General features: G+C 39.8%; 1 protein-coding gene across 1 annotated transcript; it reads left to right on the forward strand.

Annotated features, from left to right (window-relative positions):
* The first annotated feature begins 10,578 nt into the window (after positions 1–10,578).
* On the forward strand, positions 10,579–13,358 carry LOC109158569 (codeine O-demethylase-like). The gene is made up of 3 exons (XM_019306459.1): positions 10,579–11,209; positions 11,938–12,262; positions 13,020–13,358. The coding sequence occupies exons 1-3, from the start codon at positions 10,707–10,709 to the stop codon at positions 13,284–13,286; spliced, it is 1,095 nt and encodes a 364-aa protein (XP_019162004.1). The 5' UTR covers positions 10,579–10,706; the 3' UTR covers positions 13,287–13,358.
* Positions 13,359–15,979: the final 2,621 nt, after the last annotated feature.

The raw sequence follows: 15,979 nt of genomic DNA on the forward strand, positions 1-15,979 counted from the left end.
GCATGACACCTGCAGCAAAGGGAAACATGTTAGAGTTAGTAATCAACACGTATAGCCGGGAGGCGACAAAACGGTACCCGTAGGTGCAAGGGAAGCCGGTTGAGCCCTCACAAAACCCAAACTTGCAAGCTTCCACTCAGTGGTGTAATCAGCAACCTTTAAGGAACCATCCCTCATCAGCTCATTTACAGCATGACTAACAGATGGACTCCTATCAATGGGGGGGGGGGGCCGCAACGAAGCTGAGATCCCCACTTAACCTTGAAGGATGGAGAGCCAACGATAGAAACAAAAAAAGACTTTGGGCTTCTAATCCTTATTTTAAGAAGAACGGTCATCAAAAAGTTTCTGGTGCGGCCTACTAGAAACGATAACGAATCCCTTGGCCTCTCCAGATGCCTACCGACTACGAACATAGATTGGAAAAGACTTAACGTGGGTATTATTTTTCTCTCCTGACACACTGAAAGGAAGCAAGCAATGGCTGGGTGGCCATTGGGGACAAGTTGGCCAGGAGCTATCTCGTAATAATTCAGGAATTCTACAAGGAAACGATGAAGGGGAAATCGAAGCCCAAGTTGCAAAGATAAAAGATGGACCCCAAAATACTTATCGTGAGGGGGATTGGCAATACTAGTGTCGAGCTCTGGATGGAGGGCTAGGACATTGGGACGAATGAGACCTTTGAAGTCCTCCCAGTCTTGGGATTCCAGCTGAGGTCGTGTGGACATGACAAGAGAGTTATCGAGAGCGGAGTACGAGGCCATGGGCCTTTTTTTTCTTTTTCGGATGATTTTTAGGTGTTGATGAATTGGATGGGTCAGAATCATAAGGAACTAGGGGAAAATCCCTGTACATGGGAAAGTCATAGTCATAGGGAAGGTACTCCTCATCACCAGAGGTAAATTCATCATCATCAATGGAATATACGATATCCATCAAAAAGACACTAGCCTAGTCTACAAGTAGGCCCGCAATACTAGAGGACAGGACTATCCTGCCAAAAAATAGACAAAAATACGAATATACATGTTACAATATATATATATATATATATATATATATATATATATATATATATATATATATATATATATATATATATGTGTGTGTGTGTGTGTGTGTGTGTGTGTGTGTGTGTGTGTGTGTGTGTGTGTGTGTGTGTGTATAAACCGAAAATTGGTCGAGGCCCACGTCGGCCAGAAATTAGCCGAGGCCTGCCTCGGCCACAATCGGTCGAGGTGCGTATCTCGGCCAACCTAGGCCGAAGCCCGTATCGGCCAGCATAAAAAAATAAAAAAAAAATAAAAATAAAAGCAATAATAAAAATAGAATGCGAAAACTTACAAAAGTGGTGACAAGAGCTGGTAGAAGAGGTGTCCAAACTGCTCTGAGGGCTGAGGTTTATATTGGATGGATGCACGTGATAAAAAAGTAAAGTAAATATTTTAGAAGCAAAGAAGGTTTTGGAAATCACAACCATATATTTTAGAAGCAGAGGGGGCTTTTGAAACTACAATCATATATGATTTGGAAAATAAAATCATATATTCTAGATTGTCTAGAATTCTATACAGTGTCAGAATGATTCAGTTTTACCCCCAAGCCAGCTCAAACGCCTACTAGATTTGGGAGTAGGGGGCTGGTGACAGAGTAATGGTGTCAGCACCCGACCCGGGTTGTCAACAGCACCTGACCCGGTACCGCATGGAAAACCAACGGGCAGAACTTCGACGGTCAGAATACCAATGGGTGGAAATGTTACAATGAGACATTTACTACCTCCATTGAAGAGAGAGGAATGAATGCTCAGCTCCTCATTATGCCTCATTATGAAGTTACCGTTAGGAACCTGATATAAGTAGAACCCCTCCTCACCTAGAGGGGACACGTTGAATTATGTACTGAAACACTTGCAATACAACTATTGTTATTCTAATATTATATTTCCGGTAACATACTTATCGTCAAGCTACTTACAAGCCTTAAATTTTCACTTTCATTTCTACTTTGAGAATCAATTTCTAATTTCACCTATTATTCATTTTGAGATTACAATATATCAATTTCTTTATCTCATTACAAAGAACTTGAATTCGCTTTGATCCAACTCAAACCGGAAGTGAACTCTCATATATTTGTACCACAAAATATTGATCCAACTCTGAGGCTTGTGGTTGGCTTTGTGATCAAAGTGCAAGTCCTCTCCACTTGTATTGGAATAAATATTCTTGGAATCTTCCTAAGAAATTCTAGAAGAGTGGATTAGACCAAGTTGGCTTAACCACTATAAAAATCTTTATCTCCACATCTTTTATCTTTACGCACTTATTTATCTCTTATCGTCTACGTACTCAAACTAAAAATTTTAACAACCCAAAACTTGCCACAAAATAAAAAAGGGTTAACAATATTTCCGTTGTGTTTATAAACTAACATTTTCTAAATTCAAGCTCACTTGAGAATTAATTTTAAAAATCCAACAAATCTATTTACCACCCTTCTAAACTTGCTCCTCAATCGTTCGGGATTAATAAAAGTATCACACTTTTTCTTATAAGCATTACACTTTTCATCGTAATAATAATCAATTTATCCATAATTAGCATTACATTTCTATCTAGATCCTACATGTGACACCCCGTAAATCCAAAATATATTGAAGGATTAATTAGATAATTAATCCTAGCTTATTTGGTAATTTATTCCTAAAATCCTGAAAATTCAATAGTCGGAGGACTAGAAATTGACTAGTCAATCCAAGTCAAAGGGTTGTACTCTATGCCTTATGAATTTTTCCCCTGTCTCCTTGCACTTCCCACTTTAGTAAGGGAAAAGAAGTCTTTTCACCTTATGTTTGTGTCCCAAGCTAACCTAGAGTCATCCTTCATTTCATTTCCCTAACACCCTAAACACAAAAGCTCCACCTTGTCCCAAGAAAAGTGTTAGCTTCTTCTTTAAGCCAAGTTTTGAGCAATCCTGGATTCTTCAAGTTGGTCTCCAAGATTCAAACTTTCTTAACCTTGAGCATAAGGGAGGGTAAGATCCTTGTTCCCTTAGTGTTTTTAGTATATTTTTAGTTGTCTTTTCTAAAAGATAGAATCTTTGTTGTCTTTTGGTGTGTTCTTGAAGTTGAAGTTGAAGGAGAGCCTTAAGAGAAGCTTGTAAGGGTGTGAAAAGTGAAGTAGTAGGCTACAAGAGGTAACCCATGCTTTACAAAATCTACTTTCTTACCTATATGATGACTTCTTGACTTCTACTTGTGATTTTTGTTATGAAATGTGAGTTTTGATGCATTGTCTTGTGAGAATGCATAACTAGAGCTTGTTATTAGGATTCTTGTATGCCATTGCTTGGCTATTTCTTGGATTCAAGTCATATTGTTGTATTTTGTGAGATTTTGTACTTGAATTTAGACTTGTTGAAAATCCCCGAAGGGATATTTTGGTGTACAGAGTGGTACCCGCGGGCGGAACGGCGGGCAGAGCTCCACCCGCAGGGAACAAGCTTGTGGGTTGGTGTACCCGCGGGCGGAACCACGGGTGGAGGTCCACCCGTGGCCCCACCCGCGGGGTACATGTTGGTGGTTGTTCGAGGATTTGTTTCTCGTGATTCTTTTGACTTGGTAATTGATGTTTTGACATCCTAATGTCGTTTTGTTCGGCTATTTGAGTGTCTTCTTGATGTTTCATATGTCTATAACGGTGTGTTAGGAATCCATGTAGGATTTTGTGTCTTGAATCGTGCTAAGTGTTCAACTTTGTGATTCGTTGAACTATGATGAGTCTTATATGTTCTTCGGAACTATATTTGATTTACCCGTTTGATAAGCATGCTAGCTTGATGTTGAAATGCTAGCGTGTGTGGTTTATTCTTTCCTATTGTGGATGGAAACTTGTGTTGACCATCGTTGGTATTGGATTGTAATCCTTCCTTGTTGAGTATGGTTTCATATCTTTATTGTGATCCATTGATTGATTCCTGTAATGAATGTGTGTGTATTGGTTGTACCTTGACTGCACGGTTAGAGGTATGGGACATTAATCACCAAGGTACAAATGTGGTACTCGTGGTGGCCATGAAATGATATTGGAATTGTAATCTGGGCTTTAGGCTCATAATATGGGCTTCAGGTTCATGTGTTGGCGGTTGTGTGATTGAAATGAACGGTATCCTCATGTACTGCGAGATCGGTGGGAATGTTGGCGGTTGTTGGTGGGGGAACGACAGTTCCCGGAGGCATAAGGTTGGACTCAGAAGTACATGTGTTCTCGGAGGTAATGGTTGGAACTGTAATAAGGCCGGGGGTAGCCATAAGGTTGTAACAGGGCATAAGGTTGGAACATGTGACATGTAGTGTCACAGTGGCATGTAGTGCCAATGTGTGAATGTCTATCCTTTTTTTATGAGCATGTCGAGTGGTATTCTACTTTGTGATCAGTAGAATACACCTCAAGTTGTACTTGTTTATTGTTGTTGTCCTTGTCTTGATGTCTTCTACTTTGTGATCAGTAGATTACATCTTGAGCCGTGTTGAGTTGTACTGTTGTTTTTCTTGTCTTGATCTTGTCTTGGGATGTTAATTTCCCTTGTCCTTTATGAGTGTGAAATAGAGTCTTTGCCGTTGACTTCTCTCCCTAACTTTGAACTAATATATATATTGTATTCTGTTTCAAAAATGATTTTGTATTATACTATCTATATATGCTATTTAACACGTATTGATGGGTTACCAGCAATATTCACTGACCGGGCGTCGTCCCCTTTCTTTATGTGCTTTACAGGTCCTGAGTAGATATGGCGAGCGTGTTAGCTGTTGGTTGTAGTTTAGCTCCCATGTCTATGTAGATAGTGGTTTGGGCCTATGTGCCATGGTTATGTTAAACAAGATAGATTTTTGGTTTTAGACTTCCCGGTGCATCCACGTTGAGGTGGATGTGGCATAACACTTCCTAGTTTTCCCCGTTTTAATCTAAGACTTCCGCTGTTGATTACGTTTTATGATACCTGTTAGTTGCTTCGCCTTACGTATTTAAGTTTTAAAAATGTCATGAAAATCGGGGGTATTACAGTTGGCATCAGAGCCTAGGATTGAGCCTATGATGTTAGAGTCTAGACTTTTAAGAAGTTAAGTGTGGTTTGAAACACTAAGGTGACCCTTAAGTATCTAAGTGCTTAGGACTTAGGACTTTTAGGACACATGGTGAGCTGTGTGTTGCTTATAGTTTGCTCTGCATGCTTGTTGTTTCTGTTTAGTTTCGTGTTCCTTTAGTTAGCGCCAGGTAAGGGTGCGATGCTGTTTGTGCCTATCGTAACCGTGTTGTTGTTGTAGAAAATTTGTCATGGCGCCGCCTTGCCAGCGTGCGATAACGCTTGTCGATGCTCGTGATGTGCCTAAGAAATCCAGGATGGCGGGAGTTCACAACACTCCCAGTGTCGTCGAGCAATGAATCAAGAGTGGTACGTCCACTCGAGTAAGCCCCAGTGATGCTACGGTACCGTCGCCTCGTGAACAAAGACCGATTGGAAGCTTGGGAGTTTAGAACACATCTGAAGAGTCGTCATGTGAGAAGACCCTCATCTTAAGCGAAGCTCAGGCTGGAGACGGCGACGTTGTGACCGGGACCTTTTTGGTGCAATCGCTTCCAGCCGTAATCCTGTTCGACTCCGGTGCATCCAACTCGTTCGTATCACCAGGACTCGTGAAGAAACTGGGTTTGACCAATGGCGTTGAAGTGAAGCTGAACGTGAAGGTGGTTTCCAGAGAAATCAAGTCGTGCGACCGCCTTTTCAAAGATGTTAAGATAGTCATCAGCGGAGAGGAGTTCCCCAGTAATCTGATCCAGTTCGACTTGGATGGGGTAGATGTAGTCTTAGGCATGGATTGGCTGGGACAGTTCAAAGCTCAGATTCTTTGTGCTGAACAGAAGGTAGTACTTAGAGGACCAAGAGGAAAGAGGGTGTCTTATCGAGGGACAGCAGGGAAGCCCGAATTCAAGTTAGTGTCGATGTTAAGGATGAAGAAGTATGTTGAGAATGGTCATGAAGTCTTCTTGTGTTCCGTCGAGAATTTGAAGGCAAAAGGAGACGCAGCTCAATCCATACCTATGGTGTGCGAGTTCCTTGATGTATTTCCCGAGGACATCCCGGGCATGCCTCCTCCTAGAGAAGTTGAGTTCTCGGTAGATCTTGTGCCAGGAACGGAACCTATATCGAAGGCTCCTTACCGTTTTGTGACCAAGGAGATGCAAGAGTTGAAGGTGCAGTTGCAAGAGTTGTTGGACAAGGGGTATATTCGACCTAGTACATTTCCGTGGGGAACACCTGTGCTTTTCGTGAAGAAGAAGGATGGAAGCATGAGACTGTGCATTGATTATCGCGAGTTAAACCAAGTAACTATCAAGAACAAATATCCACTACCGAGGATCGATGACTTGTTTGACCAACTCGGGCTACCATCAACTGAAGGTGGAAGATAAAGACGTACTTAAGACTACGTTCAGGACTCGCTACGGACACTATGAGTTCACGGTGATGCCGTTTAAACCGACTAATGCACCAGCAGTGTTCATGGATCTGATGAATCGGGTATTCAAGCCTCACCTTGACAACTTTGTAATTGTGTTTATTGATGGCATACTCGTCTACTCTCGAAATATAGAAGAACACGAAGGACATCTTCGAACAGTACTTCAGACTTTAAGGGAAAAACAGTTGTACGCCAAGCTCTCGAAATGCGAATTCTGGAAGGATAGTGTGGCGTTCTTGGGACATGTAATCGACAGCAACGGCATCTCAGTGGATCCGGATACAATTCGGGCGGTGAAAGAGTGGGTTGTGCCGATAACAGTGACAGAAGTGAGGAGTTTCCTTGGGTTAACCGGTTACTACCGAAGATTTGTGTTGGATTTTGCCAAAGTGGCCCAGCCTTTAACTAAGTTGTTAAAGAAGGATGTGCCTTTTCAATGGAACCAAGCTTGTGAGTCAGCATTCTGGGAATTAAAGGAAAGACTCACTACCGCGCCTGTGTTAATCTTGCCATCTGGGACAGAGGGATTTGAGGTGTACAGTGATGCGTCCAAGAAAGGTCTGGGTTGCGTTTTGATGCAGAATGGGAGAGTGATTGTCTATGCTTCTAGACAACTCAAGGTGCACGATGAGAATTACCCGACTCACGATCTAGAGTTAGCGGCAATAGTCTTCGCTTTGAAGATCTGGAGATACTACTTATATGGAGTACGCTGCAAGATCTTCACAGACCACAAAAGTCTCAAGTATATATTCACGCAGAAGGACCTCAGCATGCGCCAAAGACGTTGGTTGGAACTTAATTAAAATTATGAGCTGGACATTCAGTATCATGAAGGGAAAGCAAATGTGGTGGCTGACGCTTTAAGTAGGAAGTCCAAGCACGCAGTCAGTTCCATTTGGGTGGTGGCTAACGAGCTTTGTAAAGAACTTCAAAGAATGAACTTGGAAGTAGTGGAGCAAGGCGAAGTAGAGACGGAGATTCGTCTTTTCAACCTGATAATTGTGCCTACTCTGTTGGAAGAAATTAAGGAAGAACAGCTGAAAGGCACCGGTTTGATGAAGACAAGGAATGATCTAACTAAAGGAACAGTAGGATCTTTTGAGTTATCTCCTGACGGAGGATTGAGATACAAGGGTCGTTTGTGTATGCCTGCGTCGTGTGATCGGTTGAAGCGTCAGATTCTAGAAGAAGGGCATAACACGCCCTATTCAATACACCCCGAGGGTGATAAGTTATACAAGGATGTGAAGAATCTCTTTTGGTTGCCCAATATGAAGAAAGAAGTATCGGAATTTGTCGGTCGATGTCTAAACTATCAAAAGGTCAAGGTGAAACGTTGTAGAGTTAAGGGTTTGGTACAGCCGTTGGAAGTACCGCAAGGAAAGTGGGATTCTATCTCCATGGATTTTGTAGGAGGTTTACCGGTGACTCGCACCGGCAAAGACAAGATTGGGTAGTGGTGGATCGGTTAACCAAAACTGCTCGACTTATTGCAATGAAGGAAACGTGGACAATGGCTCAGTTAGCCGGAGCCTATGTTAACCAAGTGGTGGCGTACCACGGGATATCGTCTCCGACTAGGATCCGAGGTTCCTATCTCAGTTATGGAAGTCTTTACAAACAGCCATGGGGACAAAATTGAACCTTAGTACCACTTTCCATCCTGCCACGGACGGACAAACAGAGAGGACCATTCAGACAATTGAAGACATAATATGATTAGAAAGGAAAGCCAAACATGAACCTTACCTCCAATTTATCTCCTTATTCTACAATATCTATTTTGAGAATCCAATCAGCTTCCTGCTTCTTTAGATTACAAAGATTCTCTGAAATCTCTATTATCTGATACTCTGAGATCTGCAACGAAACATTTTATCCTAATCATCATACATCGCATTACATACCCAGGGGAAAGCCAAGTAACTAAAATCAGAAGCCGAACTGTCAAAATTACTACTGCAAGGTGAAATTACAGAAGAAAACCTTTATATCTAACATGTGTTTTGAGTGAAGGGACGAAAAAACAAAAACAAAAACAAAGAGAAAACTTACCAGGCAGCAGCAGCGCCGGTGAGGACTGAGGAGGCGAGACCAGGCGACGGCGTCAGCTTCGGAGAGAACCGACGGCTTTGGAGTTCGGACTTCGGACTTGGGAGAGTATAGCTTGGAGAGTCCTTCGAGATTTTACCCCTTTTCCCCCTTAAAAAAAATTCTCGGCGGTTTCCGATTTCGATTCCGACCCCATCGACGCCGCGAAACCCGCTGTGGCGTTTACTCCCAGTCTTTTATCGTCTTTGCAAGTCCTCGTCAGAAGTAGAAACAGATCTGGAAGGTGGAAGCATATGGTTATAGATCTGATAAAAATACAGATCTGAAGATGAAACAAATCTATGGCTTCGTTGGCGTGGCGGTGGCAGTGTGGATTTCCGCTACCATACTTGAGCTTCAGATCTGATTACCGCAATGGCAGGTGGCAGCGATCGACTTGAAGAAATCGACTTGGGAGAAGGCAAAAATGACTTCTGGTGAATCTCGCACTCTCGCTCAGATCTAATTTAATCTTATTAAAAAACATGGGTGGACTTTCCAAGGCACCCACAAGGAGATGGTGCCGCCGGAAATTAATATAATAAAATAATGTTAAACTTTCCGCGGCACCCATTCCTTGAGGATGCCACGGAGAGTTAATTAAATATTTTATTATTATATTTTTCGTGGCACCAACTCAGAGACGGTGCCGCGAAATTTTTTTTAATTTTTTTTAATACTAAAATTACTTTCCACTACACCTTTATTTGGAAGGTGTAGTGGATTCTTATTTGTTTCAATTATACGATACACCTTCATTAAGAGATGTCATGTAAAGTTATACTTATATACTCATTTTTGTAGTAGTGTGTGATTGAAATAAACGGTACCCTCGTGTACTGCGAGATCGGTGGAAATGTTGGCGGTTGTTGGTGGGGGGACGACGGTTCCCAGAGGCATAAGGTTGGACTCAGAAGTACAATGGTTCTCGGAGGTAATGGTTGGAAATGTAATAAGGTCGGGGGTAGCCATAAGGTTGGAACAGGGCATAAGGTTGGAACATGTGACATGTAGTGTCACGGTGGCATGTAGTGCCAATGTGTGAATGTCTATCCTTTTCTGATGAGCATGTCGAGTGGTATTCTACTTTGTGATCAGTAGAATACACTTCGATCGAGTTGTACTTGTTTATTGTTGTTGTCCTTATCATGATGTCTTCTACTTTGTGATCAGTAGATTACATCTTGAGCTGTGTTGAGTTGTACTGTTGTTGTTCTTGGCTTGATGTTGTCATGGGCTGTTGATTTCCCTTGTCCTTTATGAGAGTGAAATAGAGTCTTTGTAGTTGACTTCTCTCCCTGACTTTGAACTGATATATACTGTATTCCGTTTCGAAAATGATTTTGTAGTATATTATACTATCTATATATATGCTATTTAACGCGTATTGATGGGTTACCCGCAATATTCGCTGACCGGGCGTCGTCCCCTTTCTTTATGTGCTTTACAGGTCCTGAGTAGATATGGCGAGCGTGTTAGCTGTTGGTTGTAGTTTAGCTCCCCTATCTATGTAGATAGTGTTTTGGGTATGTGTGCCATGGTTATGTTAAACAAGATAGATTGTTGGTTTTAGACTTGCCTGTGCATCCACGTTGAGGTGGATGAGGCATAGCACTTCCTGATTTTTTCCGTTTTAATTGAAGACTTCGACTATTGCTTACGTTTTATAATACCTGTTAATTGCTTCGCCTTATGTATTTATGTTTTAAAAATTTCATGAAAATCGGGAGTGTTACACTACCCGTCTTACATAAGTGGGTATGTGAAACACGACCTAATAGGAGACTGCCCCAGTATATAATTGCACGTATCAAAGCATGAAAGTTTAAATTATTACAAAGCATGGGAGTTTCAATTTTTTCAACCAATAAATCAATTAAAAAATTGTAAAAATATATAATCACGAAATAGTTGCAGGCAGATATTAATACATTAATAAGTAACAACAAAGTAAATGGCTCACGCATGACCACGTCAACTCTGCTGTATATATGAAGCACACTGCCATACACTTAACGACGAAAAGCAATAAAACATCAAATTAGTTTCTGTACTGTGTAGTGTAAGACGATCGAGGGCATCTATGGCCGCCATGGAAGCTGAAGGTGTCTCTCACCCAGTGCCTAGCGTTCAGCAGCTGGCCAAGGAGAATCCCGCCGTGGTTCCAAGTCGGTATATACTACAGGATATCAAATCTCCGGCGCCGGAGAAAACTTGTTCTGCCACAGATGTCCCGGTGATCGACATGCAAAAGTTACTGTCTGAGGAATCTGCCGGGCAGTCGCCGGAGCTTCAGAAGCTGCACTGTGCCTGTAAGGATTGGGGTTTCTTTCAGCTGATAAATCATGGAGTGAGCTCTTCACTGGTGGAGAAGGCGAAACGTGAGGTCCTAGGCTTCTTCAATCTGCCATTGGAAGAGAAGGAGAACAAGTATGGGATAGCGGAAGGGGAGAAAGAAGGGTTTGGTCAGCACTTTATTGTGTCTGAAGAGCAGAAGCTGGACTGGGCAGACATGTTTTACATTAAAACCCTACCAACCCATATAAGATCACCTAAACTCTTTCCAAAGCTGCCAGAACCTTTCAGGTTAGTAAATCTACTAGTGGATGGAGAGATGAAATTTGTCACAAAAGACCAAGAATTGTGTCTCATAATCAGCAGTGTGGGAGCAACCTCTAAAATGAGAGGCTCCTTGTGTGCAATGAGCAAAAGTCTAATCTTTATTGATCAGTTGAGTCACCATGATTTACCTCTCCACATCCCCAACCCTGAGGGCCCCTCACACCATGACCAGACAGAGTATTTGGGAGAATATTGTAAGTTAAGGTGACTCAATGGCTCAACAGACTGGGCCAAATAGTGTTGCCCATCCCACAAGGGTTCTGCCCACTTTGAGCATAATCCCACATTGCCGTTGCCGATGTTTGAACCTTGATCTCTTCTCCCAAATACGACCTATTGAACCAGTAAGCTAAGTCCATGTGGACACTACAATACTGTCTTGTCAGGGTGTGGTGGCGCCCCACCATTTGTCACAAATGCCGGTGCGCACAAGGGATCTGTCCACTTTGGACATAATCCGCCTGTGCGTACACCACAATACTGTCTTGTTATTAGGGTGTGGTGGCGCCCCACCATTTGTCACAAATAAATTTGCTTGTTGGTCCAAGGCAATGAGAAAGTCTAGAAATGGGTTAAATAGACTTTGTAGGTTTTTCGAGAGTAAATTTTAGTGAGTTTGAATTTTGAAACAAGTAATATTATATCCTTTGAGTAGTTTTGTGTTCTTTGTTTTAAATTTTTGGAGCGTGCAGGGATACTATAGAAGCGTACTCAGTTGAAGTACACAAGGTTGCCATGAAGGTCCTAAACCTTTTGGCAAAGAAACTGGGAATAAAAGCTGAAGAGATGCGAATGCTTTTTGAAGAAGGAATGCAATCAATGAGGATGAACTATTATCCACCATGTCCCCGTCCAGAGCTTGTGATGGGTCTCAGCCCTCACTCCGATCCTGGTGGTTTAACTATCCTCCTCCAAGCAAATGAAACAAAGGGTCTGGAGATAAAAAAGGATGGAGTTTGGATTCCTATTGCGCCAATCCCTAATGCCTTCATTGTTAATGTGGGAGATTCTGTGGAGGTAATAAGCTAAGAGTGTTTTTCAGACCACAATTTTAGTCATACTAGAGATAATGATTTTGAAAATTTACATTAGCCATACTAGAGATAATGATTTTGACAATTTACATTTCAATCTATCCAAATTGTGACCTTTCAACCAATATAATGTTGATTGGTTGAATGTTAAATTGTTAACCCACTTCTACAGTGAGTCGTCATAAACATATTAACAAGGTGGGTAACCCCCTATATTTATATATTTATTTTTATAAAAAAATTCTTAATTCACGAGTTAGAGTGCTCTTCTTTCTACTATTGTTTTGCAAAGTTGCGAATTGCACTTGAAGAAGACCGAGCACTCTAACCCGTGAACTAAATTTTTTTTTTTTTCATAAAAATAAATATATAAATATAGTCGGTCAGTCTACTTTAATTTGTATAAACAAAGACCAAAATATAATCATATTTAACATCATTTAAACAGTTTGTTAATAAATGACAAAATATGGGCATAGTACAATAATACTAGAACCAATAAGGACTGTTCCAAAAAAAAAAAAAAAAAAAAAGATTAAGAGTGGAACGACATCATAAGTCTAGGACCAAAAATAAAATTAACTCTTTAATAAATTAAAATATTATCTACACTTATCTCTCTTTTGCAACCCCAACACTCTAGCTTGTTCTATCTATCCTATATACATGCTTTCATGGCGAGATTAGAAGTTGTTTGTTTAATGTTATCATGTTCTCAAATAATGAATTTTAATTTGCAGATCTTTACCAATGGAATTTATCGTAGTATCGAGCATAGAGGAGTAGTAAGTCCAGACAAAGAGAGGGTATCCATTGCAACATTTCACAGCCCAAAGATGAATGCTGAATTAGGTCCAGCTACCAGTCTTATCACTCCTCAGACCCCACCAAATTTTAAGAGGATTAATGTAGCTGATTTTTACCGTCTATTTTTTAAATGTAAATTGGATGGTAAATCTCGTATTGAAAGGTTATGGATTGCCAACGACTATGGAGATAAGAGCTAAGTTTAACCTTGTTCTTTAATGTAATAACACTCCTAAATGTTTAATAAAAATGGAGTTTTAATTTGAGTCTAATTTAGTAGTAAGTTATACTTTTTATTTCTTCCCCAAAAGGTCAAATTCCCAACCCCAAGACCCGACAAAGCATGTAAATCACAGTAATTCAACAGATCAGGGCTAAATATCGGTGTGCACAAGGGATCTGCCCACTGTAGCTATAATCCCACACTGGCTTTGTCGATGTTCGAACCATTGGTCTATTCTCCCAAATACTACGCTACTGAATCCGTGCGGTCAGTTATACTTTTTATTTAGTGTTAAGAATACACAAAAAAAATGGAATTCTACAGTGTACACTACTGAAAATTATGGAATTTTCGACCACCTGAAAGTGATCTTAAATCAAGTCAAAAGCTTTGTTCTGACCACTTTTGGCATCCGGAAAAACCTTTGATGCTATTTCCAACCACTTTTTGGTTTCAACTTGATTTAAGATCACTTTCAGGTGGTCGGAAATTCCATAATTTCCAGTAGTGGTATTAGTGTTATTAATACACAAAACAATTTTATTTAAAGTTACGTTTTGAATTAAATTCAATTTTTAATACTAACAAAGGATCAAAATGAAATAAATCAGTCTAAATTATTCATTATTAATCATCTTAAATCAAGAAAGTAAATAAGAAGCTATCAAGGGAGAAAATTTCAATTTTGGTCCACTGACTATTGGGGTTGTGTTAATTGCAACACTTGATTTTCAAAAATGTTAATTAAGTACCTTGAGTATGTAATTTTTTTCAATTTTGGTCACTCCGGCCAAATTACCGATCAAATCTCACCGGAAATTTTTATTAGGCCAAATAATAAGGATTTTTTTGGTCATTTTACTTTTTCCTTTTCTTCCCCGGCGAGCAACTCCATTTCCCGCGAACAACCTTCCCTTGATTTGATTTGCGTGCTTTCCATAACTTCATCACTTTGACGACCACTTATCTGCACATTTCCATTCATTAACACAGCTCCAGAACCCAAGTATTTCGTATTCCAAGGAACTTCAAAGCTCAATCAACACCCATTATCTGCACATTTCCATTCATTAACACAGCTCAATCACACAAAATAAATAAATAAAGTGGGACCAATCATTTATCTACAGTCCATTAACCTATTTCCGGCGGTGGTCAGACCGGTCAACATATCTACGGTCAATTTGTGCATTGCAGTATAAATTAGGACATTGCATATTATAAAGATGAAAAATCCGAGATGCAAAAGAGAAAGAGACAAACATTTAAAAAAAATAAGCGAAAGAGACATTCTAGTACATTCTCGTAGCAGAGCTTTGCCATTTTTGAGATGAACCCATTTCTTGATTTGATAAAAACATATCAGCAAGTTTCTTAAAAGCCTTGAGATTGGCAAAGAATGAAAGAAAAACGGCCGATTTGCGAAGAAGATTTTCAGATTGGAGCGAAGCAATGTTCCTCGTCGTCTTCTTCTTTGTTAATCGCCGGAAAACATGGTGGAAAAGATGGATTCGCCGGAGAAAGGGATAAAAGTAGTAAAATGACTAAATACCCCTATTATTTGACATATTAAATTTTTCCGGTCACATTTGGCCGGCAATTTGGCAGGCGTGACCAAATTTGATAAGAATTGCATAGTCAAAGTACTAAATTAACATTTTTGAAAGTCAAGTGTTGCAATTAACACAACTCCAATAGTCAGTGGACCAAAATTGAAATTTTCTCCTATCAAGGATAGTCGAATAACAAGAAAAGCATTCGGTTAGTCAATAATAAGATGACATTTGTATAATGTTCGGAACATTTATTTTTTTTGTATTTGCTTGAAACTATTAATGAGTTAGATGTATTTCAAAAAAAAATTAATGAGTTAGATGGGCAAGATTGAACGTCTTATTTATCATATACATTAATGGAGGGACAAATTTTAGTGCGAATTGCCTTGGATGACATGACTACGTAAATAAATGATTAGGGATGGTCAATTTCAATTCCATCTACGGATAATTAGCTGAATCCGCCTCGTATGGGTCGGGTTTTTTTTTTTTTTTTGAGTGATAGTGGGTGATGGGTCTTAAAAAAAAAATTGCGACAGATCGGATTGTATTCGAATTCTGTACAAAACTCGCCTTGAACCCCACCCGATCTACCACACACACACACACACACACACACACACACACACACACACACACACACACACACACACACACACACACACACACACACACATATATATATATATATATATATATATATATATATATATATATATATATATATATATATATATATATATATATATATATATTTGTATAATGTATATATATATATATATATATATATATATATATATATATATATATATATATATATATATACATTTGTATATATATATATATATATATATATATATATATATATATATATATATATATATATATATATATATATATATATAGAGGCGGGTTCAGGAGTGGCAGTGTCTTACGGTGCGGCAACACCAATAGTTCACCAAATATGCACCATCAACGTTAGAAAATACACCACACAAAACAGAGTAAACAGAGCCCTGCATCACCAAACACACACCATTAGGTGTGAGTAAAAACACCATACACTGTTCGGAAATACACCATTGGGGGTGTTGAGTTATATGGTGTGTTTTTT

Source organism: Ipomoea nil, unplaced genomic scaffold (genome assembly GCF_001879475.1).
Source record: "Ipomoea nil cultivar Tokyo-kokei standard unplaced genomic scaffold, Asagao_1.1 scaffold2823, whole genome shotgun sequence".
Classification (NCBI taxonomy): Eukaryota; Viridiplantae; Streptophyta; class Magnoliopsida; order Solanales; family Convolvulaceae; genus Ipomoea; species Ipomoea nil.